This window comes from Amphibalanus amphitrite, unplaced genomic scaffold, assembly GCF_019059575.1.
Source record: "Amphibalanus amphitrite isolate SeventyFive unplaced genomic scaffold, NRLGWU_Aamphi_draft 000300F_arrow, whole genome shotgun sequence".
Lineage (NCBI taxonomy): Eukaryota > Metazoa > Arthropoda > Thecostraca > Balanomorpha > Balanidae > Amphibalanus > Amphibalanus amphitrite.
The window spans coordinates 551683-577393 of NW_024881795.1; the positions used below are offsets into that span (position 1 = coordinate 551683).

General features: G+C 46.6%; 1 protein-coding gene across 13 annotated transcripts in view; it reads right to left on the minus strand.

The window, feature by feature from the left end:
* LOC122387854 (calcium-activated potassium channel slowpoke-like) overlaps nt 1-25711 on the minus strand; it is a 98104-nt gene that overhangs the window by 23692 nt on the left and 48701 nt on the right. For 3 of the 13 annotated variants that reach the window (XM_043378423.1, XM_043378421.1, XM_043378422.1), the window contains exons 11-19: nt 24097-24202; nt 19784-19936; nt 19322-19477; nt 17948-18064; nt 12980-13092; nt 7404-7559; nt 7010-7086; nt 5746-5814; nt 3697-3747 (exon numbers count right to left, since the gene is read on the minus strand). In XM_043378423.1, coding sequence (XP_043234358.1) covers nt 3697-3747; nt 5746-5814; nt 7010-7086; nt 7404-7559; nt 12980-13092; nt 17948-18064; nt 19322-19477; nt 19784-19936; nt 24097-24202 — 998 coding nt within the window. Of the gene's footprint in view, nt 1-3696; nt 3748-5745; nt 5815-7009; nt 7087-7403; nt 7560-9829; nt 9943-12979; nt 13093-17947; nt 18065-19321; nt 19478-19783; nt 19937-21115; nt 21222-23381; nt 23482-24096; nt 24203-25711 lie in introns of all 13 variants that reach the window. The other 10 variants (XM_043378431.1, XM_043378433.1, XM_043378427.1 and 7 more) reach the window with 8 other exon arrangements.

Here is a 25711-nt window from a genome sequence, read left to right on the forward strand (position 1 = left end):
TTGTCTCAAATGTTTGCAAAAGATAGCAGACATAACGAGGAAGTCGGTATTAATGGCGGCTGTTTCCTCATATGAACATTCAGATAACCCATGCAAAATGAAAGCAATACTATATCTCGTATAACCTCATAAGGCCTGGCTACACTATGCGTTTTCTGCGTGCGTTTTTGCAGGTTTGCGTGTTTTGCGTAATATCGTTCTAGGAAAAAAGTTATAAACAATATAATTTTTACTTTGGTTATATACAAAAGCTAATATAACTCTTATGTAACTAAAATTCAACGTGAAAAACATCACAAAAACGTAATATCGTTCTTTTTTCTAGAACGATATCACGCAAAACACGCAAACACGCAAAAAACGCACGAAGAAAACGCATAGTGTAGCCAGGCCTATAGTATCCTACTCCAAAGGACAATTTCAAGTTTTCGAAACACATCACACAATGTTTAACGAATGCTATAACACTGTTCTCCATTGACAATAATATATAAACATTATAGAAACATTACACGATCATTAAACATTGCATGCGCTACATCGATAAAACCATGCAGAAGAGATCGGGATAGTCCTTTCACCCGGTACACGAATCAGTTCAGTTACGAAGAAATGTAAGCCAACATGTAAGCAGGGTGTTACGGTGTTACTTTCGACGGAAACATCAAAGCATGCAACAACTTCAGAGCCCTATCCGAGTGGGACGGGGTATCGAATCGTTCCACAGAATCACTGATGCCCTTTGGAAGTGTTTTGGTTTGTCGGTGCAACGTGAAATAAGCGAACTACACTTGCTAGAGAATGCTTACAGACTTAGTCCCATCAGCGACAATGAATTATCTGTGATCAGGAGGATGTAAGGATCTTGAAAGCATTTTCAAAGATATCTTAACAGCTTATATAGTGTTCGCTGTAAAATGAATGCATTTGTGCAGTGTATAATGTATATTGACCCAGGAAAAATGCAGCAAGCTGATATTTTCAGTAGCGTGATTATTCGTCATCAATAAGCTTGAAATGCTCATATCAGAAGGTCGACGCTCTTTCTGTTTGATTTACTCGTGTAGTCCATCCATGTGTTACAAGAAAAAAGTGTACCTACCGGGTGGCCAAAAAAAAAAAAAACGTTCCGAACTTTGGAGGCCTATATCTCAAATTCCAGTGCAAAAAACGAGCCAAAATTTTCATCAAGTTTGCGTCATTTCTTTGCGCACTGGCATGCCAAATTATAACACTTGACTGTACCATCATTTTTAAGCCAGCAATCTTATGTTGAAGTAAGTAAGACGTTTTTGCTTTTTTTGCCGATGTTGAACGGTACTGATGATTGGCTTAGACGTACCATGTTAGAAAAAAAGGAACAATAGAGCACCTGAATGAAACTAGCACCTGTGTTGTTATTTTAAATATTGTTATCCCACTTATGTGCCAAATATTCAAATAATGAGCCAAAATGGTGTTAATGGATGCCATTCGTTTCAACGCTAGGTCTTGTTTCGAGTAGGAGTGGCACGGTGCATGGGTTACTGCTGATCGCCCTCCCTTCAAGAAGATCAAACAGTAAATCGACCGAATAAGGAAAAAGCTAGAGGGATTGTGTCACCCTGAGGCCTGAACCAATGAGACTAGTTGCCAATAGCAGTCATGGCTGCAGGCCATGGTGCCGAGATGGAAATGGCCCGTTCACTCACATTTTTTTAGTAAACATCTGAGCAAAAAAGTAATTTTCACATGGCATGCTAGGAACACGAACCGTTTAAAAAGTAATTGACCGAATAACATAAAAATCATACCATTTACTGAAAATATATGCCGCATTGACTATTGGAAGTTTCAGTGTTGCATCTTTATAACTTTCTGAGAAATATTGATTCAAAGTTGGGAACGTTTTTTCTGGGCCACCCGGTATAACTAGCCGGCAAGTGGCATATAATATGCGGCACGTCGCTTGATCCAGTCGATAATTCCACGACAAGAAGGTGAAACCTGAAATGCCCTAAATTCTTCACAGAAGTCAAGTAGGCCAACACATGACCAACCAAAATTTGGTCTGTCGGATTAATCGGATGGCTTATGGGCTATGAACCAATCAGAGTTTAAAGGGACCCTCCCACCTTAACATTAGCTGCGCTGACGTCACACATTCAGAGGGGTATTCCTATGCATTAGCCCCTCTGAATCAAAATGCTGCAATTTTGAAATTCAATATTTCCGATTTAAGGCATTTCTCGATGTTGTGAGTGCCGAAACCGGTAATTGTGAGCCAGGGACCCCATTTTGGCTATCTCAACATATCTAACGATTTTTAAATGTTTGACTTAAACGTTTTGTAGCATGCGGTGGTATATGCTGCTTTGCGCGCAACAAGTGCCGCACTTTCAGCTGCGTAAACTATTGTTTCCAAAAAAGTCGCTAGGAACAACGGAGATCCCAAAAAGTAAACAAAAGTAAAAGTCTAATATCTTGAAAACCGGTGAATATTTTTCGGTGAAATTTGGTAGATATTCGTTTTCGCTCTTTCTGAACCGAGCGACATCACTTTCATGCCAATTCATAAACTTTTTTGAAGGTGGGAGGGTCCTTTTAACTGGGACCTATCAGAGGATAGCTATGCTCCTAGGATTACCTGTGAGCGTGACGCATTGTGAGGAAGATTAACATTTAACTGAACACCGGTGACCAAACTGCACACAGTGCAGTGAGACAGTGAAACACGCTACATCCCAGATAACTGCACAATGCGTGTTAGCTTTCTTTTTGTTCGTCAAGTGGTGCATTTGTAGGTGGTGTATTTGAATACACTGTATAGGTCCTTGAAGATTGAATGCCTTGAACATTAACCGTATCGGTGTTTCACGTGTGGATATCGAAAGGAAAATTGGCTGTGACTGTTTGGATCCACTAACTTCCATTGTTATTTACCATTGGGTATTTCATATGTCTAGAATTATGCTATATATTTGATATTTCGCTTGTCAGAGTTAGGTCAGAATTGCCGAAGTAGCCGTTTTCATTTGCAGTTTTTGAGCTTCCGTGGCTTATTCACTTCCATTTTTTTTTTAGAATACATGTCCTCTTCAGCTAAAGCCAAAAAATCGATTTTTTATTAAATTTCCTCAAAATAAACAGAAAGTGTTTTATTTTTGACAAGCCTACCAGTAATACTGGAATACAAAGATAAGTTAATTATTTCACTAACCATTAGGCGTAGATTTAACTTGCTTACACCATCCGACGTCACAAAAAGTGCAGCTAAAAACGAGGACGCTCAAGACCACAAATTCCAGTGAGTGAGGTGATGAACAAGTGCCGAGAATAAATTGCAGTGAGGGGTGTGATTTGCTTCAACGTGACCATAAAACGCTAAAGCCGACAACGAAGCGTTAAAGTCACATAAAAGCCACTTGGTTATGCACCGTTTCTGGGCGGTCGAACCATTTCGACCACTTTACCGCACCTCGTAAAACAGCAAAACATCATAAAACGCATCGCTATGGGACGGCTGTGCAATCGCTTAAATCATTAGCAATTTATGTGGCATGGTTCGTTGCCAGGTTCGTAGCCAAGAAACGTTGCATTCCCTTTGGTTTATAGACTTCAACGTGGACAGAGCCAAAGGAAGCGACAGAGCAAGAAACAAGATGGCGGCGCATAAGAACAGAGTGGGCGACGGGCTACTCGCGGGAGCATACATACTTGCTCTGCCGACCATTTGCACGGCGCGGACGCCCTTACGGAACAGTGCCACTGCGAGACCAGACAGTGACGTCACACGTCAGACGGGGTGACGTCATCACAGCGCCGGCGCCGCCGGCTCGGCGGCGGGCGGCGGCGAGATTGAAGGGAAATAAACGGGACCCGCTGAGTGACTGAGATTTAAAGGGAACGATAAAAGCGCACTGCTTTTGCGTATTATGTGATTGCATACGTTACATCATTATTTATCGGGAAGTGTGAAATCTGGTCCACTATGATAATTATTTAAGAAATGCTTATTGTTTAGCCAGGTCAAGTGGATCAATAATTTATGGTCGCTAACGTAATAAACACGAAAAATACTTTTTAAGGGACCAGAGCATTTCATAGTGAAAATATTTAATGCAATGTAGTGATAATCATTCAATGATAAAACAAACTCCCGTATCTCACAAGTTCAGTTTTGTGAGAGGTTAACAGCTTCATCCAAAGCATGGCGAAGCATGCGAATATTCCGTGCTATGAAAACGTGTTGGCTGGTTAACGTTTCGCGTTGGCCGGCCTGGCCCGAACAGGGGGTCCCGCGTGATTCGCACCGCCGCCCGCCGCCGGTTCAATCCCGGCCTCCGACGCTGTGCGGCTTGGTTAGCACAAAGTTAGCACAGCACAGAATTAGCACGGCACTGAGTTAGCACAAAGTTAGCACGTCACGGAGTTAGCTTGGAGTTAGTGAAATAACATGAAGGATAGATCGCTACAGTTTTGTAGCTGATGAGTGGACGCCACACAATAACACGAAATGGTGACAGGGGCTAGAGCTTCGGTAAGCGTCTGGCGCCGGTAATATGAAACCAGTCTGCTGAGAAATTGAGGCGGAAAGAATGGCGCAAAATGGCGTAAGATGAGGTAAAAATAGGTAAAGATGTCCTGAGGTCTCCCCGCCTCGATAATGTCGAACGGCCACGTCCTAACTGGCGTAAAATTGCGCAAAGTGGCGTAAAATAGGGTGAACTTGGAAAAATGTCCTAAGGGGAAAAATGTCCGCCCTAAAAATGTCGATTAACCATGAGAAAAGGTCGTTTCCTTTAAAGCGTGCCATCCATGACCTGATCGATATATCTGATTCGTCGAATGTGATCTTTCGGGAAGTTGTCGACCAAGGCAGCATAATCTGTCAGATATGGATGTTTCTGGCCGCAGTGCTATTTTTAATGTTTGTGTTTTGATTATGACGGATGTCTGCAAAATGGCAAGGTGTGCTGTGTGCGTGGAAGTGAACTCTAATCGGTTGTAACTATGTGAAGTACTGGATTAGTAGGCATAATTCCTTGAAGATATGGGAAGGGTGCTCCGACAAAACTACCCGCTTGTATTCTGAATGTTTTGTTGGGTTATTTATAGCTGTTTTCTCTAAGTTATCGTGTCAAAGATGTTCAACGAAAAGGCTGAAGACCTGTGGGATTGTGGAAAAACTGTGGATTACCTATAGAGCGACTCAGCTTCAAAGTCAAGCTCGAAGCGGACTGACACCGTAGACGACCACGGTAATAACGAAAGCCAACGAAGCGGGATTTGTCGCATAGTCTGGCAGTATGGCAGTATGGGATAGTATGGCGTTAACGCGCGGTATGGCAGAGGAGGGCAGTCGATCGACGGTAAAACCTTCAGCGCAAACTCGCGAGCTTTCAGCAATGCAGGTGTCAATCCCTGCGAAAAAAAACCTGGTTTTTCTTATGAGTGACAGGTCCTCTATTTTTGTTTTATAAGTTAATGAAAAAATGTGAGATATCACTTCAAAAAAAAAGCTTTGGAATATCCAAAATCGTATCGACATACACAAAATTTCCAACGTAACCGTTGCTACACGAATGAAATGAATGACATGCTAAAAATTAAGCGACTCAGTTAACATTTAGTAGTGGTAGGAATTGCCGTCGATTCACTGTTCCTCTGCTGCGATCAGCTCAGCGGAGAGGGGGTCTGCGACCAGCTCGATGGGCCCGCGCGAGGGGAGGGAGGTCGCAGGACGGGGACAAAGCACACGGTTACCGTTCTGAAGCCAACCACCGTTCGTATTTCGGCCCACCAGACCTGATGTGAGCAAGGTAGTCCCGATGTCTGCGGCGGAGGTCGCAGTAGGTCAAAGGTTAGGTTAGCAAGGAGCAGTCGATGTTTGCGTGGAAAGTTATTCGGCTAGCAAAGAAGTACCGACGGTAACTAAGGTCGCGGTCAGGTCAGAGGTCAGGTTCCCAAGCAGAAGTCGACCCTTCTGCAGATAGGTCAAGTCACAAGTCAATGTCAGCAAATTAGTGGGATGTCTACAGAGATAGTGGTCGGATCGAAGGTCAAAGGTCACGGGTCAGCAGGTGTCAGAGATTATGTCAGCATAGTGACCCTAATGTCTGAGGAAGTCCAGAGTTCAGATGTTGTGGCCGGTGTCTGGTGGCGCAGCGTTCATTCCTACAATTTCAGAGGTGATTTGTCAGTTTAAGAGCAGTCAACAAAAACGCTTTCAGCTTTGAGGCATTCGCCAACTGAGAATCTGTCGTCAGTTGAACGGCTTGTTGTCAGGCAAGAGGCCAGTCAAAAACCACATGATATTCCAATGTTAAATTCTGACCTTGGCCTTGCTGTGTGGAACAGGAAGCGACATGATATTTGTGATATCGTCCAATATCGTATGCATGGAAGAGTCTACAAAGATCTTTACAAAGTCCCTAGGATGCGACAAAATCCTCGCCAACCAATAAAATTCGTGTTGACGCGAGATAACTACATGGTTATGGAACTAGCATGGACCAAAAACAATGTGCGATGCTTAAATGTGCGCAGAACTTGATTTAAAAATTTGTCCAATGGTCGATCATGCCTAAGCTAGCATGGTAAAAATGCATTGTACAGCCATAGCTTTGTTAAAATAACACCAATAGCATGTCATCGTAATCCTACTATGCATAAGAAAGGTCTAGAAGGGTACCTAGCTCGCAGTTTCGTTTCAAGTCACGTAATTCGTTATTCGAAATAAAAATTTCGCGCTTCATTTTTAGGGGTTAATAGTAGCTAAATTAAACACTGGAATACATATGTTTTACTTTCTAATAAAGACAAATGCATAAATATTGAAGGAAACGCATTTCACATTGGTCAATACCATGTTTAAGTGATTAAAAAGGACCTCAAATATAAACACAATACACATTCTTAGTAAGATTTGAATGAAAACGTAATGGTCATTTACAAAATGAGCGATTCCGCGAAACCCCATAAGGCAGGCTACTAAACAAATCCGATCAAGTCTAAATGCATAACTTACAGTTTTTGCACTTGCACTTCTTGATGAGCGTTTCGTCCTTGATGTCCTCATGGCAGGACTTGCAGTAGTACCAGGCCCTGTGTGTGTGGCGAAAGGAAGGAGAAAGCTGTTCAGCGCCGTTACGGATCGACAGTTCACATATGACAATCCCGCTCATTCGAGCTCATCTTTTGACCTCGCCGTTAACCTCCCTGTTCGACCTCTCCCTTGTCCTCTCCCTTGACTCCACTCTTTGAGCCTGTCTGTGACCTTAACAATTTACCTCGCCCGTCACTGTATCATATAAAAACATTGCCGTTGGCCTCATCACTTGATCTCGCCCTGGCCTAATCATCTGACCTGAAATTTGACCTCACCGTTGACCTTCCTCACTTGACCTCTTTTTTGACCTCACCGTTTGACCTCGTCGGCAGACTGGGCGATGAAGAAGCCCTGGGTGTTGGGCTGCAGCTTGATGTGACGCGGGTTGATGGCGATCTTGTTGTCGGCTCCATCATCCCCGCGCGCCTCAATGGCCAGAAGCAACAGCTTCAGCTTGGTGAAGCACAGCCTGGCGCGGCGACCGGTCACAGGTCATGGGTACAGGACACGCTTGGTGTGCATTATAGAACGACTGGCAAGAGATGCAATAATACTTTGAAAAAACGTTACATTTCCAATAATGCCTGGGTTTCACGATGAACGGGATAACCAAGCCATGTTTATACTATACAAGTTATATTAGGGTTTAATGGCGTTTAAAATATACAAATTCACAATGCCAATATTCCACAGATGTGACCATCAGGGCATACTCTGACAAACGGTAAATTCATCAATTATAAACTCAATATATAGAAGCCAACGTACACAGCCGCATTTAAGTGTCTGACATAAAAAATAATTCATTTCTACGTTTGGTTTATAATCACACGATTTATTACCACTAGGCAGAACATGTTTGATTTTAAACAAATATTTTCAAGAAACATCCTTCCTATTAACATAAACACGTTTCGTACAAAGCAGACATACATAAAGCGCACAAGTATAGCCCGTGAAAAGTGACGAGTACAAAGAAAGCACTTTGGTTATTGCCAGTTACTCGTAATCTGCAGCTGCTCATTAGCGACAGATTTGCAATCCATCAACAGCACGTAAGATGGACACATGCATGCATCTGCGAATCAAGGACCCATGCGGCATGCAAACAATAAACAAACTTAACAAACAAGCACATTAGCATGCAATTGCCCTATTTTCTGGTTACACCCTGCTGCGAAGATAAATAATGCCCAATATACAATTTTGGTTACAGAAGTAAGACATACCAAGTTTTAGCTTCAGCATAAGTGTACCGTTAGTTTTAGGAGCAATGTCTGTATTTTGCATTATACGTTTATGAATTTTCACTATATTTAGGTATAGCTTGATATGAGACTTCGCACTTATGTATTATTGGCACGCATGTCTAAGCCTATCTAATTTTGGTTTAGCTTGTATACTTATGATGGAAGCGTTGAGGGGTGAGGCGATTCAGCAACAAAAGCGAGTGCCTTCGCGGCTAGCGTGTTCGGCTGAGGTTGACAACATTCAGGAAACCTATAACATCTTGGTGCGTGGTGGGTGACTGGCATGTCTTGAATCCGTGTCAACATGGAATAGGAAGTCATGTGGAATAAACGAGACAGTAAAGTTGTTCAGTTACCAATTAGAACTCATGTAACTGGACACAAACATTCTCCGGGTATCGTTGGAAATGCTTAATATGTAATAGGTAATGATTCATATTTCATAAACCATGAACTCTACAGCATGCATGAAGAGAAACGAGACGATAAAAGGTTGCTTTCTAACATACTACTTAATCGTAAGAAAAAGCCAAACTACAATAAAAAACCTACGTCACTAAGAACACGAATTATTTAAAAGAATAATCATTTAGAAATGCTTGCACTACAGGAAGCTTAGAAATGCAATGAATAATGCCTTCATCTCAAGCACAACTAAAGATGGGCTCAAAGATTCCTTGTTTACCAGAGAACTGTCATGAAGTTGCGAGTCAACTTCCATTCTGGAATTTGTTCTTAATTTTGAACATAATCAGGGCCAGCATAGAATATTCTAAATCCGAACTACAAGTTGCAATGGCATATTCGCGAAGTGATTTCAAAGAGAATAAAACGCAAGCTTCCTTATTGTAAATACATGTCAACGTCACAAAGTCAGAAAGAGAGTGACAAGCAAAACATCACACATGTATTAGTAAAAACTGGTTAGATTATTAACAAAATGGACGCCGATGACATCAAAAGTCCAAGCACCCTTCACTCACAACAACAAGATTTGCACATTGTTTTAATTTTGAGTGAAAACTAGCGTCAATTAAGCCTGTTCTTTTACAAGTCGCCCATTGACCTGTCATGAAATTCCAACAGAATTTAGATTATGGCTGCATGGCCTTTCGCCCTGCACTGCACTCCCGAATTCAGCTGGATGTATTACGAACGCTGGATTTGATCGCTAGCCAAAATCGCCATGCCAAGAGTGGGCGCAAAAGGGAATAAATTCGGTCAGCTTTAACGGAAAAATGTCCACGGGTATTTTTTTTTTCATGCTGCATTGCGCCAATTTAATGTCGCTAACATTTTTCAAGTCCTTAAAGAGACATGAGCTGACCATAACAGCTGAAGGACGCTGTGACCGAAGACCGGACGATGACCATACAGGAGTGAGCCGACGAGGGTCGGTGGCATGCAAGGCTAGAGCTATTGTGGCGCCGCCTGGTGGCGACCGGACGGGACGATCTGCGCGCCACCTATCGGTGACCTCTGCACTTACTCGGACGCCAGTGGAAACGTCATGCCCACGAATGAGGGACTGAGCGTTTCCGTGTACATTTCGCAGCCCGTGCCCTGGAGGTAATCGTTCTGCCAAGCCTGCGTGTCGGGTGACTGCGAAAAGGCGGCAACTTTCAGCACAGGGAATATTGGAAGAAACCCTCGCCGAAAAAGCAGTAAATCAACGGTCAAAGGTGATAGAAATGCACACTGGAACACAGGAAATATTGATGCGCGACGTAACCGCTTGGAAGATGCAGAATTGGTTTCGGTAGTTTGCTGCGACGGATGAGGCTTGAGCAACAAGGATCCTTTAGTTATTTTCTGAAATTATAAACCAGTCTAAAATTACGGGCACGCCTGTTCACGCACATGCTTCTTTTTTTTTTTGTGCGTTGAGCCAGAATATATTATCAGATTAATCGTCTTTTGGTATTTCAGCCTGTAGCTTAAACATATTTCAAGTGTCTTGTAGGTGGTGCTTCAGCTTGACACTGTCGCATTTGCGCTTTCGAAAAGTCAGCTGATCTTTACGCCGAACATCACTTCAAAATTTTCAATAAACAGAATAATTAAGCTTTATTCAATTTCATCAGTTAGCAGGACAGTCGGCAAGAGAAATACCACTGGCCAAATGTTAACATTTTCCATATTCTCCAAGTGAAAACGGATCCGGTACAGTGGGATAGTAGGAGCCGGGGAGGGCGATGATATGTTTAATTGTTTAGCTATCTCCAGGGTGTCTGTCATAAAACCCCAGCGTAAAGCCCCACTCTTGGTGCTGTCACTCCCCAGTGATGGGTGCAGAAAACCGACCACACCAGTGCCACCACACCACTTCTATAAAAAGGACACCGCATAGTGCAAACTGCTCCCCAACACATTCTCCTTATGGCCCGGCAAAGTTGGTCAAGATTGATCAACAGAGTAACAAAGTTTATTACCAAAACAAAGCTCAAACTTTATATATTGTCAGGTAACTACAAACTACTTGCAAAAATTATATTCGTATGTTTCCTATCCAACTTTGCCTGATGCAACCATTAGGAGACCACCACCACGCTAAGCATCCCGTGTGCTCTATGCTGTCGGTAAAGGACCTCCGAAGCGTGTCGGCTGTCCAAAGTAGCAAACACAGGGGTTCGCAGAGTGGGGATAGCGCCCAACATCACTCGGGGACGGGCCATTCGCCCCGGAACCTCCCACTGAGCGCTGAGAAAACACGCTGAGCTGACATCGAATCACTCTGAGCTGACCCAGAACGCCAGCAGGGCGCCAAGCAATGCCGACAGGTCACGCCACAATGTATGAGAGCGGTGAACAGTGGCAAATGTGGAGGCAGGTGCACCGGTATCGTACTGCATCAGTCCGCCCTGCTGCCTAGCGGTATTTCATTGTTATTTGGAACTTCTAGTTAGTGAATCTTAGTTGCTATTTAGAAAATGGACAATCGTTGAAATCGTAGCGTTGTTACTTGTAATACACAAAACTATCGGATCCATCTAATTCTTAAATGGCTTGACTTTGGCAAGTGAATGGTGTAAATAAATGCAAAATTTAGATGTAATCTACTTGACATAATTCAAACAGTTGAGCAAAAGTAAGAAATTGATTATCATTTCGATTATTTGGAATACCAATAAATATCGAATCAAAGCCGTTCATATATTTTTCGTCAAAAATTGAGCTCTTTCTTTATCGTTTATGACCCACATGGTGTCCTTTGAAAATGTCGTAAATGAAAGATCGTGGGTACTAATCCAAATACAAAAGAAATTACTCTGTGGTCTAAATGTTTTATTCAAGCCGTATTTTCATCACAGCTCTGAAAATTGGTTGACCTATACTATATTACCAAGGCGACCTGATGCAGTATAATACACCCGTTTCATCTTTCCAGCAAAGTTCCATATCGGTTCCATCCTTCTTACTCGGCCGCCTCGTGAAAGGTCATGTCGCAAAACGTGGGCCCCAGCGGCCCCACGTGGATATTGAAGTCTACGCCCAGGTGATAGACGTCTCTCCACGGTGGCGTAGAATCCTCGTCGTAGTCTTCGTGAGTCTGTCACGCCAGTCGCGGGCGGTCAGAAAACCAGGTCGGGGTGGTATAACGCTGGTCGAGTTGGCTTTGACGGTCGGTGGGAGAGTTTGGCTATTGATGTGAACGTCGGACTGGGTTGTAGAAGGGTTTCAGGTTGTAGGTATACCGCAAATCGGAGTTTGTCAAACGCTCGTTGAGAGAGTATTACAGACTCTAGTCTGGATTGGTAGCGTTGGTCTGCAGGAGCGGTTACAAACGATGGCCGGGGACAGTTACAAGCGCTGGAAGGAAAAGGTTAAAGAAAATGATCGGGAAACGTTGCACACTGTAGTTTAGATAATGCCTATATGCTGGTCGGGGGAAAGTGTTATGCACACCGGTCTGAGGATGGTTATAGATGTTGGCGAGGAACGATTATAAGCGCTGTTTTGATTAGTTTTAATCACTGATCGGGGCATGATAAACGCATGTTGGGGACCGTTGTAAGCGCTACTCAAAAGACGACTTCAGACGAAGACGGTGAGGCACGACTGGTGATGAGTGCGCAGCAATGTCACGAACGGGATGTGTTGGGGTACCCTGCAGAAAGAGAGCAACATGATCCTCCATTTGAACTAATGCCGCTGTTTCTTGGATTGCCAAATGTAAGAGAAGTTGTATGCTTTCAAAAAGTGCTGTTTATTGTAATGTGTGTGACGAGTTTCGTTGAAAAACTCGAGGTGAGTAAAAGAGGAAATGTATCAGAAAGAACCATCACTGCGTAGTGCGTTAATCGTGTAGATCGATTCAATAGTCGCGCTCATAGGTATGCTGATGGTAGAGATAGATGTAGAAAGAGAATAACCGCCACCACAGCCTATCCTCGTCCCTTCACCGTTTACCCTCCACCATTTCACCCCCCCCCCCTACCCACAGCAATTCCACACACCAACCAGCAGACAAAACCAAGCCAGTCGTCACCAAGCCACCGACCGCAGTCCTTCCCACACATTCGCCAAGCACCACGGTTCATATCTTCAGGCGAGCAGCCCGGCGCAGCACCCTCCGGCGACCGACCCAGGCCAGGTCACCGGGTGACCTGCCGCCCGCGGCGTCGGTACCAGCACTTACTCGGCGGTCTCGCTAAAGGTCAGGCCCGCAAATGAGGGGCTCAGGCGCTCGTCGTAGATTTCCATGCCGGCCCCTCGCAGGTAGTGTTGTAGCCAGTCGCCTTTGTCGGCGTACTAAAACATAACGGTGCCGCTGAGCCCCCTGTGCTTTGTAGTGCTTTAGGGGCAGTGTTCATATCGTCATGCTGCGCTGCCTACATACTGCTGCCCAAATTAATGGCAAATGCTTGTGTCGTCAATGCCTGAACGTAGTCAGCTTCTGAAGTTTGTCTGGAGTTAGTGCGTACCCCTCAAACCTTCTCTCATCCTCCAACTCTTAGATTGATTCTGAGTGAGCTGCCGTTTAATCTGCAGTAGGAAGCGACGCAGCAAGACGATATGAACGACCCTAAGCACTGATCGAAGATGACAGACACTACTGACTGAAAGAGAGTCTTCTCGCGTCTGGCTTATCGCATGCAAAGTCCTTTTCAAATACATGAGCTCTCGCTCGCACTTCCTGAAGGAATCTCCCGCGATGTGAGATATGGGAGCCAGAGCTCATGCATTTGAATGGGCCCCAGCACAGGACTTTCCTGACAGTGAAAAGGGTCTCTTTCAGTCCCACAGCCGGCGATGGCATTCTATTAAGTGGCATTGGCCTGTCTTAGTCCTACGATACAAACTAACCGCGCTTCCTGTTCACTGTGTTATGTGTGAACGGAACTTTGTCGAGCTCTAAATGCACTCGAAGGTCGAAGATGAGAGCTGGATAGAGCAAAGTTGACAGCTGTGTATGCTTTGTACCAAGAGTCCAAAATATCCAGGATGTGAAGGGTGCGGAGCAGTGGCGCAGCCAGGGGGGGTCAGAGGGTCAGCTGACCCCCCCGAAATTTCTGTCAGGGGCCCGCTCGAGAGAGAGAGAGAGAGAGAGAGAGAGAGAGAGAGAGAGAGAGAGAGAGAGAGAGAGAGAGAGAGAGTGAGAGAGAGAGAGAGAGAGAGACAGAGAGAGAGAGAGAGAGAGAGAGAGAGAGAGAGAGAGAGAGAGAGAGAGAGAGAGACAGAGAGAGAGAGAGAGAGAGAGAGAGAGAGAGAGAGAGAGAGAGAGAGAGAGAGAGAGAGAGAGAGAGAGAGAGAGAGAGAGAGAGAGAGAGAGAGAGAGAGAGAGAGAGAGAGAGAGAGAGAGAGAGAGAGAGAGAGAGAGAGAGAGAGAGAGAGAGAGAGAGAGAGAGAGAGAGAGAGAGAGAGAGAGAGAGAGAGAGAGAGAGAGAGAGAGAGAGAGAGAGAGAGAGAGAGAGAGATAGAGGGAGGAGAGAGGCCCTAATCTAATCGGACGAGCCCGCTTCGAGAAATGCCTACTGGGACACCACGGGTGAGGGGTCGGCCTGGGGCCCCAGGTGGACGGGGCCCGGGCCCCCGGGAGAACGGGCCCGGCCCCTGGGAGAACGGGCCCGGGCCTCCTGGGTGGATGGGGCCTGCCCCCCCCCCGTTGATGGGTCCGGGCCCCGGGAGATTGGAGAACGGACCCGGGCCTCCCGGAGAACGGGGGCCCGGGCCCCCGGGAGAATTGACCCGGGCCCCCGGGAGAATTGACCCGGGCCCCTGGGAGAACGGGCCCGGGCCTCCTGGGTGGATGGGGCCCGACCCCCCCCCCCGTTGATGGGTCCGGGCCCCCGGGAGAACGGGCCCCGGGAGATTGGAGAACGGACCCGGGCCTCCCGGAGAACGGGCCCGGGCCCCCGGGAGAATTGATCCGGGCCCCTGGGAGAACGGGCCCGGGCCTCCTGGGTGGATGGGGCCCGGGCCCCCGGGAGAACGGGCCCGGGGCCCCGGGAGATTGGAGAACGGACCCGGGCCTCCCGGAGAACGGGCCCGGGCCCCCGGGAGAATTGACCCGGGCCCCTGGGTTAACGGACCCGGGCCTCCTGGGTGGATGGGGCCAGGGCCTCCTGGGTGCATGGGGCCCGGGCCCCCCGTTGCTGGGTCCGGGCCCCCGGGAGAACGGGCCCCGGGCCCCGGGAGATTGGAGAATTGACCCGGGCCCCTGGGAGAATGGGCCCGGGCCCCCTGGGTGGATGGGGCCCGGGACCCCTGTGGATAGGTCCGGGCCCCCGGTAGAACGGGCCCCGGGCCCCGGGTGGACGCCGGACCCCCGGGTGAATGGGGCCCGGCCCCCGGGAGAACGGGGCCCGGCCCCCGGATGGATGGGGCCCGGGCCCCCTGGTGGACGGGCCCCGGAGCCCCGGGTGGACGGGGCCCGGAGCCCCGGGTGGACGGGGCCCGGAGCCCCAGGTGGACGTGGCCCGGGCCCCCGTGTGGATAGGGCCCGGGCCCCTGGTTGAATGGGGCCCGCTAGGGTGACCCGCTTGCTCCGCAAAGCGAATAAGGGGTATTTTCGATCGTTGGGCGTTTGGTTGGTCTTGTGTCCGTGGGTGATGTATCCATTTCGGTTGATTGCTTTTTGACGGCTAAGCATTTTGGATTGGGAAAAAATATCCATTGCATCGAGGTGCTCGTGTCTGATAAGCATGCGTTCTACTATAGAACATGTCATGTGTAGTTTATAACAACGGTTGACGTAGGTTATTGAAAAATGACAGCCATCGATGAATTACTATGTAGAGGTTGCCAACATTTATATTTTTAAGAATACTGTTGCTCGTCATGCAAAAGCGATGATTGGATTTTGGACAAAATTGAATGCTCTTTCCAACTATGCCATTTTCAACTGTCAAACGTACCAGGTTATGCAGTAAAACCCGTGTAATTAAGTAAGTCATGAACAAATACCATTCTCTCCAGCGATTTGTTCCACCTTGTTTTTGATCAATTAGCTTTTCACAATTTTTCCATGAGAGGCGGTACATTGCTTTTGCCAACAGGCGTTGTTTGAACCCGCTCCGTCAAACAGTCACCCGAAAATAGCATTAACTCCCAAATCTGTCCGAAACGTAAATTTCCCAGCATAAGAGCCCTCACGGGTGCACGTGGCGCGTGCCATCCCTGCACCGCACACCATTCGATAGCCCTTTCGATTCTCTACACGATACCCCGTGGCGATTGGGCCCACGGTTACCGAGATACTGCACGGGGACCGGACCAGTGTCTGGCAAATTTAGTCATTTTCGCCCGATTTTGCAAGCCGATTTATACATACATGTAAAGTCCATAACGCGAATTTGCACTTTTTGAGCACGCGTCATGTGCTCGCTATCAATCCGATCGAGCTGAGACCCTCAAAGGCACGTTGCCCAAAGGCACGTATAAGCTGCGCAAATTTCAGCGCACTTGGCGCAACGGTCGGGCCCGTACCCCGCGCTAAGTAACACCATGCCGGGACCTCGATAGCAGACAGAATCTACGTCACCACATCACCACGCCACAAAAAACCCGGCCCATGGCAATACATGTCCCATATGAGCGCGTTAACCCTCGCCGGCACAGGCCATTCCGGCCATTTTGCGTCCTTCGACGGCACAAGATGGTACGACCCCTTCGTGTTTGGCCCATGATCGAGCTAGAGCTTCGCGGGAAATACGAGCGTGTTCCCCGTGACGAGAGGAAGCCGACGATACCCAATTTTAAGGTTCTTGGTCATTGGTTGACCTTCCAGGTCAGGTCAATGACCGAAAAATCCGGAAAATCGGGACCTGTTAGAACGTCGTTAATTGTGGCTGCTGTAGGGTTTTTCGGGGTACTGATCATGAATAGTTATCATGTTAGTTTTGATCACAGATGATGTCTTTATGCATTTAAGCCAGGTCGGGTCAGGTCAGGTCAGGTCAACCAGTAGGGGTCCTGCCGAGTATTCGCAGTACCTACGTGCCAGCCGCCTATGGCAGCTTCGTAACATGTTACGAAGGCACCAAAACTACTTCGTAAATGTTCAAATGGTTGCTAAATTCGGATTCAGCTCCAAAAACTAGCCTGGAAACATGTATAATTCGAAAAAAGTACCGAGGTCATCATAGGTCAATGACCTGACCTGACCTTCAGGTGACCTTGACATCCACCCTAGTCCCTAATGCATGGGAGCAGCATCAACTCACATGTTTGAATGCTTGAAACCACGAAAAGACTGCAAACGCGCGGCTAATGCGAGCCGGCATACGCCGAATCGCGATTCTGGCCAAACATGGTCTCGGAAAGTAGGTCACAGGTCAAAGGCCATTTGGGTCAGGGTCATGAAATTTCTAGGGTAGGTGTAAAACTGATCAACGCGAGGGTACTGAAAGTTTGGTCGCGATCGGCCGATTTTTATCCGAGTTATTCGCGAAAAACCTTAGGGGGGAGGTTGCATCATCCCCTCCCCCTGTGCCGGCAAGGGTTAAAACTGTTTGTGAGCGAATTCACGTAATGAAGAAGAATAAAGCACAATCTACTACAGCAGCCAATAGATGACTGAGTTAGGACAGGCACGTGAGACTGCTTAAATCTTGTCCGACAGAAGCAGACAACAGTTCCGTTTGCATATATGCTATGCATATTGCGGAAGGGGCACATTTCGGCCTCGAAAGATACGAATTCATACGTCATAGTAACATATTTCTGTCATGGTCAATTCACGTGGAAATTGAACACCGGGTGATTACCGAGCTATTGTTCTATCAAAATTTTCCGATTCAAACTCGCTCAGGGTTATCATGCAGGTAAAGGGGGCCCGCTCAGCAGAATGCGTATGAAATATGGAAAGATTCTGAAAAATGGGTGGGGGGCCCGCACACTAGGGGGCCCGCTTTGGAGGCGATGACCCCCCCGAAACGAAATCCTGGCTGCGCCACTGGTGCGGAGCATGAATTGTCTAGAGTTGGAATTGTACAAAGCTTGAATTGCCTAAAGCTCATATTGTCTAAGAGGCCGAAAGAGTTGGAAGTCGCTTACTTTCCACAGTGTGATGGTGTGAGAGACCCGCAACACATTCAGTGAAATCGATATCATTACCAAGAAGGCAAAAAAAAAAATTGAAAAGAAATAAAAGAAGTCTACGCACTACCAGTGAGATGGCAATGGCAAAGTCGACGGAGAGGTACGCGACTCCCTTCTGCTGCTGCTGAGGCTGCCGCAGTGCCTGCAGTCTTCTCATGAGCGACAGGCCGCGGCTATCCATCTGAGGGGGACGGCGACAAGGCCCGAACAAAACATAAACTCAGGAAAACGAAACAGAACGGTATGACGAGAAATCAGAGAACGGAAAACATGCGCCAGAAGACAAACTAAAAAAGAAGCAGAACCAAAACACAAGTATAGGGAACTAAAAAAAACGAATAATGTGAAAACTGATGAACCAAAAACAAGTAGCACAAATGCACAAGCATTAGATAACATATACAAATAAAAACGTAACAGCTTTGTTAAAAAAAAACACACACAACGAATCCAATAAAAAAGGGGAGCTCAGGAAGAAAAAAAAAACAACAAAACAAATCAGCGTTCGGGTTTTAAAATATAGGACGCAGGCAGGGAATCTTATGGTGTTAGGTTGACAGGGTAGCGCAGGTTGACAAGGGTAGCTGTGGATACAATCCTACATAAATGTGACAACTATGGTAAACGTGAAAATCGTAAAAAATAACAAACAACTAAAGGGAAGTTGATAAAAACCTTGCATGCGCATACCAAGAGGTATGAAACAAAACGCAAATAAATAATAAACCATCAAAATGTTATTTCTTTTTTTTTAAACCGCTAAATTTTGGGAATTATGGTAACGCGCGCCAAGTCCAGGAATGTTGTTTATTGTTGAGATGTTTATGATGTTATTGATGAACATTTATTTATGTGTCGATGTCAACGATGTGTATATCTAATTCGATCTTTCCCGATCATCACCTAGCCTCTGAAAAAAGGGATCAATAGAACACCGTTCTTCCCAACTTTCCTGCACGTTCCCCGAAACGCGGAGAACATGTGAATAACTGTGAACAGATGCTTTCGAATACTTCAATGATATATCTAACCACAAATCAACCCTCGATCTGGGATCAATGAAGTCACAATGGCGTCACAGATAACGAGATGAATTAGTCCATTTTATCTGGGTTAGGATTTAGGATGATGGTTAAGAACACTCGTGGATGAGAGACAACGTATAAATCCTTTGCGAACGACAGTTTGAAATAGACCATACTTTTACACACACAATCGACAAATCGCATAATTTGCACAAGAGCATTAAAATACGCACGTCTTTTTAAATGCACCTACAATAATTAAGTTGGCATAAGGACGTGACATTTTTTTGCTGCTATGGTCATCAGCCTTTTGAAAATAAATCACATTTTACTTGAATATACGACGGTAAAGCCTCCGACTGACATTCCCCCATTATTAACCCCTTTTCCTTCACTCTGCCGTAGGGACGTACCGTTTTGAAGGATCGCATGGCGAACAGGTTGGCCATCATGGTGGAGAAGCCCGGGGCCAGGCAGCTCTGTGCGATGAAGCCCAGCTTCAGCTCGGCCAGACAGATGACGTCATCGCCGCGCTTCCAGTCCCAGCTAGGAATGTTGAGCAGGTAGGCCTGCAGACCCGTACATACGTCATAATGACGTCAGAGCAGAGAGTTGGTGGGTTGTACAGTGAAGAGCCTAGATGTAGCTGGTAGTTATGCGGTAGGAGAGGGAAAGAAAAAGGAGAAGAGAATGAGGGGAGGGAGAAAAGAGCTAGAACGAGAGGGAGTGAACAAGAGGGACATCCAGAGGGCAAAAGAAAAAAGAGGGGAATGGAACGAGGAGATTAAAGAGTGAGGAGGGAGTGTCTTAGCCATGGATGATGATCCGAAGTCTATAGCATATCTACAGAAGTAACTGAAGGGCGTCTCACAAACCTTGTTGTGGTACTGCATCAGCTGAATGATGATTCTGATGTCGTCGCTGTAGTTTTTGATGGAGATGACGCGCATGATGTTGGCTGCGTCCTCTGCGTCCGGATCCTGGCAGTACTTATTGGCCAGGACCAGACACGCATCTGCATCGTGGATCTGACGACCGCCAGGTCAAAGGTCAGGTCAGGTCAGAGGTCAGACCGGCCAGGTCAACGGTCAGTGACCCAATTGGTGAAGAGGTGGAACTGACGCAAACTACTCGTACATGCATGGCACTCGTTTGGAAAACTGTTGAGTAAGACGTTATGATGTATCTTTGCAATAAAAAGCAATATTGATATAGTCATTGTGATATTGAATTGTGAAAAATAGTCAGGCATATCATTAGCAATTAACGTGAATGCAAAAATCTTTAAATTAATGTTGCAATACGGCTGAGAGCAGGTGAAAGCAGTGCGTTCAAAACTACGGGCAAGTGGGGCCAACCCAACTCCAAGAATGAAAAGCATTCAAACACACAATCTCATGCGAGTGAAGTTACCGGAAAAATTGCTGCCATCCCGCCGCCTACGAATGAGTTGCCTAGCTCCTACGAATGAGTAGCTCGTACTAATCAGTAGCTCCTACTTGCGCCTAGTATAAGGTGAAGCAGCAAGGCGCAGCCTTCGGTAACGTGCGTGACTTTTGCTGAGATGTTAGTGGCGAGAAAGGCGAGCGCTTAGTCCTAGCTACCTCTCGTGTGATATTGATAGCATGTGTGATGAAAATGCATCGTAATTATATGAACTATGAAATTATATGACTTGTGGAAATACTTTTACGAGCTCTGATTGACAATTAAAACGTTAATTGTAGAGATAATTCAGTAGGCACACTAAGATGATCACCGCTGTTGTCTTCAATATTTTGTGCCCCAGTTCCTAACACCTTCTGCATGAGTTGAGGGTCATAGCGCATGTCGAAAATGTACCTTAAGTTGAACTAAATGCCATAAAACTATTTCAGACAACAGATAAAGTTGTAAAACTAGAGCGAAAAGATGCTAATATTTCAATTCTTCGTTAGTGTTATTTTGCTGAAGCAAATGAGTTATGTTAGTCAAAATAAACACGCCGGAAAAGTGATAGAGAAGATGTTGCAAAAAATTGAAGGCGATTCGGAAAGTTAAAAGGCAATTAACGCGGCCTTGCAATAACAGCTAGTCTTTCATAAACAGCAAATCATTCTCCAATCAGAACATCTTTTTTCGTTTTGTCATAAAATCCCCGTGCTGAAGGTTGCCTACAGTTGTACAAGACGTCGTCTCCGCATCTCCAGCGGTGCCGACGAACTGACCTTGACCCGTTGTAGGTCAATCGGGTTCATGATGCTGCCTTGAAAGAACTCCACTGTTGTGAAATGCCGCTTGAACAGGCCTTCTAATTCCAAATCGGGCGGCTTTCTGTGCGGACCAAAAGTGAGCGCACGGTCACATCCTACTGCGGTGGGAGTTGCTGGGTTTGGTTGCAACTGTTGCAGCCATCCGTTGATGCAACTGTTACAGTCACGCAACAGTTACAGTCAACAGAAGCTGGGACAGTTGCACCCCACTGTGGCCAGATGCCGCGACCCAGCCACCGGGCGAGGCGCGGGCGTGGCTCAAGCAGGCAGGCAGGCGGGCGGGGACAAACTGTGGGGGCGCCAGTAGGCTACCCTGGAGTAGCCCACGCCAGGTAACTAGAGCGGCGCCCGAAAGAAATGCAAGTGTAATACGCATCTGAACCGTCTAGTCTGGTGTCAGCCTCAGCTCATTTCGGAAAGTCGTTTGGTTGTTATAGGTTAAATCAATTTTACGATAGTAGCCTAGGCCGTGTTGTAGCGACTGTTTTCAAATTCACCCAAAATTGAACTCGTTGTTTCTTTGAAACGGCAGCGCAATACAACACTGTCATTTTTGACATTTTACTATATTTTTGTCCGTCCAAATACAATAGAAGGCGTTATGTACTAGACATGAACAGTTTCACTCATTAAAATGTCCTAGTCCTTTATGCTTCTTATACGTATTGCTAGGTCCAGACTCCAGCATTATGGTTGTATTACCTCCTAAATGTGATTAATTTTATCAAAACAAAATGGAATAAGCGACTACCTACGAGGCGTGTCATTAAAGTTCCAGGACTGGTGCCACACAAGTTTTATTTCACATCCAGGCTACAAACTATAGGTTGTCCCCTTCGAAGTAATCCCCCTGGCACCGCATGCACTTGTCCATCCTTCTCTGCCAGGCTTGCATGCACTGCTGGAAGGATTCTTGCGGGATGCTCCTCAGCTCCGTCGTCACGGCCTTTTTGATGTCGTCCGCATCAGCAAAACGGGTCCCCTTCATGACTTCCTTGAGCTTGGGGAAGAGGAAGAAGTCGCACGGAGCGAGGTCAGGTGAGTAGGGCGGTTGCTCCAGCACGGCGATGTTCTTCTTGGCCAAGAACTCTCTGATGCTCAGGGCATTGTGAGCAGGCGCATTGTCGTGTTGAAGCAGCCACGAGTTGCCCTGCCACAACTCCCGCCTCTTCTCGCTATCTTCATCTTCAGATCTTCAGTGATAATCTTCCACACGCTGTTGTGGTTCATGCCAAGCTCATCTGCGATCTGTCGAACAGTCAACCGACGATCGTCACGCACCATCTGCTTGACGCGCTCAACATTGGCCTCATTCCTGCTCGTTGAGGGTCTTCCACTCCTGGGGTCATCTTCCACGTCCTCCCGGCCCTCTTTGAACCTCTTGCACCACTCAAAAACACGTGAGCGTGACATTGTCTCATCCCCGTACACTTTTTGCAGCATACCCAGTGCTTCTGACGGCGTTTTCCCCAACTGCACCAAAAACTTCAAGTTTGTTCGCTGTTCAGCGCTCATTGTTAAACGACCTGCACCAGAGGACATGATTTTAAAAGCACGTAAGAAAAAGATTAGTGACTGTAGAGGGTTGGGAGCGCAGTTGTATACTCCAGAAGGATTACTTTGAAGGGGAAATATGGTGGTTTTTGGCTTGGGTTTGAAATTCATCTTTTAGGACACCAGTCCTGGAACTTTAATGACACACCTCGTAGATGGCTTTAGCGTGAGCCCTCACCAGACCAGCGTCAATGCATGCAATAATCTGTGATCGATCACATAATTTATCGTAAAATGCCATAGTAGATCTTTAAGCTCTGGGCGGTTCTAAAGCGTTAGCTGGGTGAACTTCCCCGTGGGCATGCTGGCAGCGAATCATAAGCTGAAAACAGGCAAAATCGGGCCTCCACCGCACAGGAATAAGGTAAAATGGCTACAAATGGCGACAGGGTTCGCGTTATTTAGCCGGATCAGTATGTCTGTCACCGGTTACTTCAAAGCTAGTACCTAATCAGTAGCGTGGCGTAACGTCATTAGTATTATGACGTCATCGATGAAGTGTTGTGAGACATGGAACAAGGCCCTGTGTTTATAAGGCGGTGGAAGCAACAATATGCATATGTTACACCGGAGAAGGATTTCCTATGATCAATGAAGGTTGTGTGAGAATCGATGTCAGAATGTTCAGTGTCGGTTTGACCGAAGCGAAGTTGTGAAAGATAGCTACCTTGACGCGTCGTAGATCGTTTACGTTCATTGGTGTGCCGGTAAGGTAGGTGACGCGGTGGCGCAGAAGAAGATGTTCGAGCCGCAACTCAGGCTTAGAGCTAAAAAAGCGAAAAATCAACGGATGTAAAAATCAAACCAACAGACGCAAAACAACGTAAATAAAACGCAGCAACACAACAACAGCAAAATATAAAATCGGTGACACGTTAGTGAGTCAAAAAACAAACAAACAGGGAAACAAACGCACACAGTAAGTTCATGTCGAAAATTTCACACGAAGCAAAAAAGTTTAACATAACGACAGCGTTAAGCGTATGCGGATCGACAGAGAGATGCAAAATGTTAGAGAATATGGGCCAATCATGCTTGCCAAATACTGGCATGCGGATGGATGAAAAGAGAGCCTCCAATGCCGCATCTCTACCCGGGTCGATAGCCAAAGCCGCAGCTCGGGCGGTAGTGGCCGAGCAAAGCCATGTCACTGTCCGAGGGTCACCGGAATCCCACGCACGCACGCGCACACGCACACGCGCACATTCGGTGCTAGCGCTCCCTCCTACGCAGCAGAAATTCAAACAGCCCGCGCCGGCCCAAAGTAAAATGGCGGCCGCCGGCTGCGCGCGGGGTGCACCTCAAACAACAGCGCGTGCTGTGTGAAGAAAATCGTCAGGAATCATGCAGATGACCTCTGGCCGCGTCGCGAGGACAGTTACCTTGACCCGGGCTAGGTCAATGGCTGACATAATCGAGCCCTGGTAAAACTGAACGGCCGTGAAATGACGCTTTAAAAGGCCCTCCAACTCCAGGTCTGGCTCGTCTCTGAAACGCGGCGATGACGTCACTGGCGAGTGACGTCAGAGGAGAAGCAGCGGCCAGTGGGACGACGCAGAGCTTCCCGTGACCTGACCAGTGTGATCCAATCACAAGGCTGGAATGTTTTAAATAGCTTTTTGACATGCTGCATGCATATTTACTCCTTTTTTCCTCTTTCGGAGAGTATCGCTTAGCTGCATTATTGAGTATTTATACAAAACATAAGAAATAAGTTTATTGTTTAAAAATAAGCAATCAGCATTGTCTGAAGGAAGTTAAAATGAATTTTGTGAACATTCAAGTGACCGGGGTAGCTCTGCGTCGTTTTGCCAGCCACACCACACCTCAGGCCACGGCTGGCACGCACACAGGCAGAGTGAACAGACGGCAACAGCGATGCACCAAAACATTGCAAACACACGCGCACACACAAGCGCACGGGCCGCAAAGAGGAAGACGAAAGAGGATCCTTCCCTCTCCGGCACGTGTTGAATCGGGGAGGTCTGCTAGGCGTTAGGACGAAGAAAGGTTTCCACCCAAAGAGGACGGAAACCAATGTGTGACGTCCATGGCAAGAGCGCTGTGAGCAGGGATTATGTTCGTAGTGAGGTCACGAGCGGGCCATAATTCTCCAATAAGGCTTGGGCGGGTATTAAACTAGAGCCGATGTGAATCCCATGAACTCATTGGCATTCCGAATGGGAATCATGTATTTATTGACAATGAAAATATGGACACGTTAAATCCTAGTTTCACCTAGTTTCGTTGTAAAGGGTTTTAAAATCAGCAACAATTTCAGTGCCAGGAAAATGGTAAAAAAACGCAACAGTTTTTAAATAAATGATGGTAAGATCATTTTCAACCGGGTGATGCCCTTAAAAGATATTTCTGTCTTGGATCTATCAGAGGAGTGGAAACGGATGGGCTACTAGAAAGATACTGCGGACCCCTTCCTTAGGCACGTGCCGTAGTAGAAAGACACTGCGGAACCTTAGAGACCTTTAGGCAAGACCTTAAAAAGACCTTACAGAAGGCATTAGGCACGTGCCGGGCCCGAGGAAGTCCTCCATGGAATAGGACAGCTGCCGCTGAAGCGCTAACATCACGAAAGGACGGCCGCACACGCGCATACAAAGGCACACGCATACACACCGACGCACACACACGCACGCACGCACGCACGCACGCGCGCGTGAGGCGAGCAGGCGCAAGAAGAGGCGCTCTTCAGAGACCCAAGAAGTGAGAAGGACGGCTGTAGATGTTATTAAACACGTACACACACGAACAACAAATGCACATCCACGCCCAAGAACCGGTGCGGCAGATATATGTGAATGGAGAAAGGCGGTGTTTTGAGCTAAGTGAGCAACATCAATGTGAAAGTGAGGAAGGGAGGGTGAGATGAAGCGCCAGGTGGGTAACATCGATGTCAGTGGAGGAACACGATGGTAAGGAACACTTGGACTTTTTGGACTTGTTATTACTTGACATGAGATTGTTCGGAGCGATGAATGC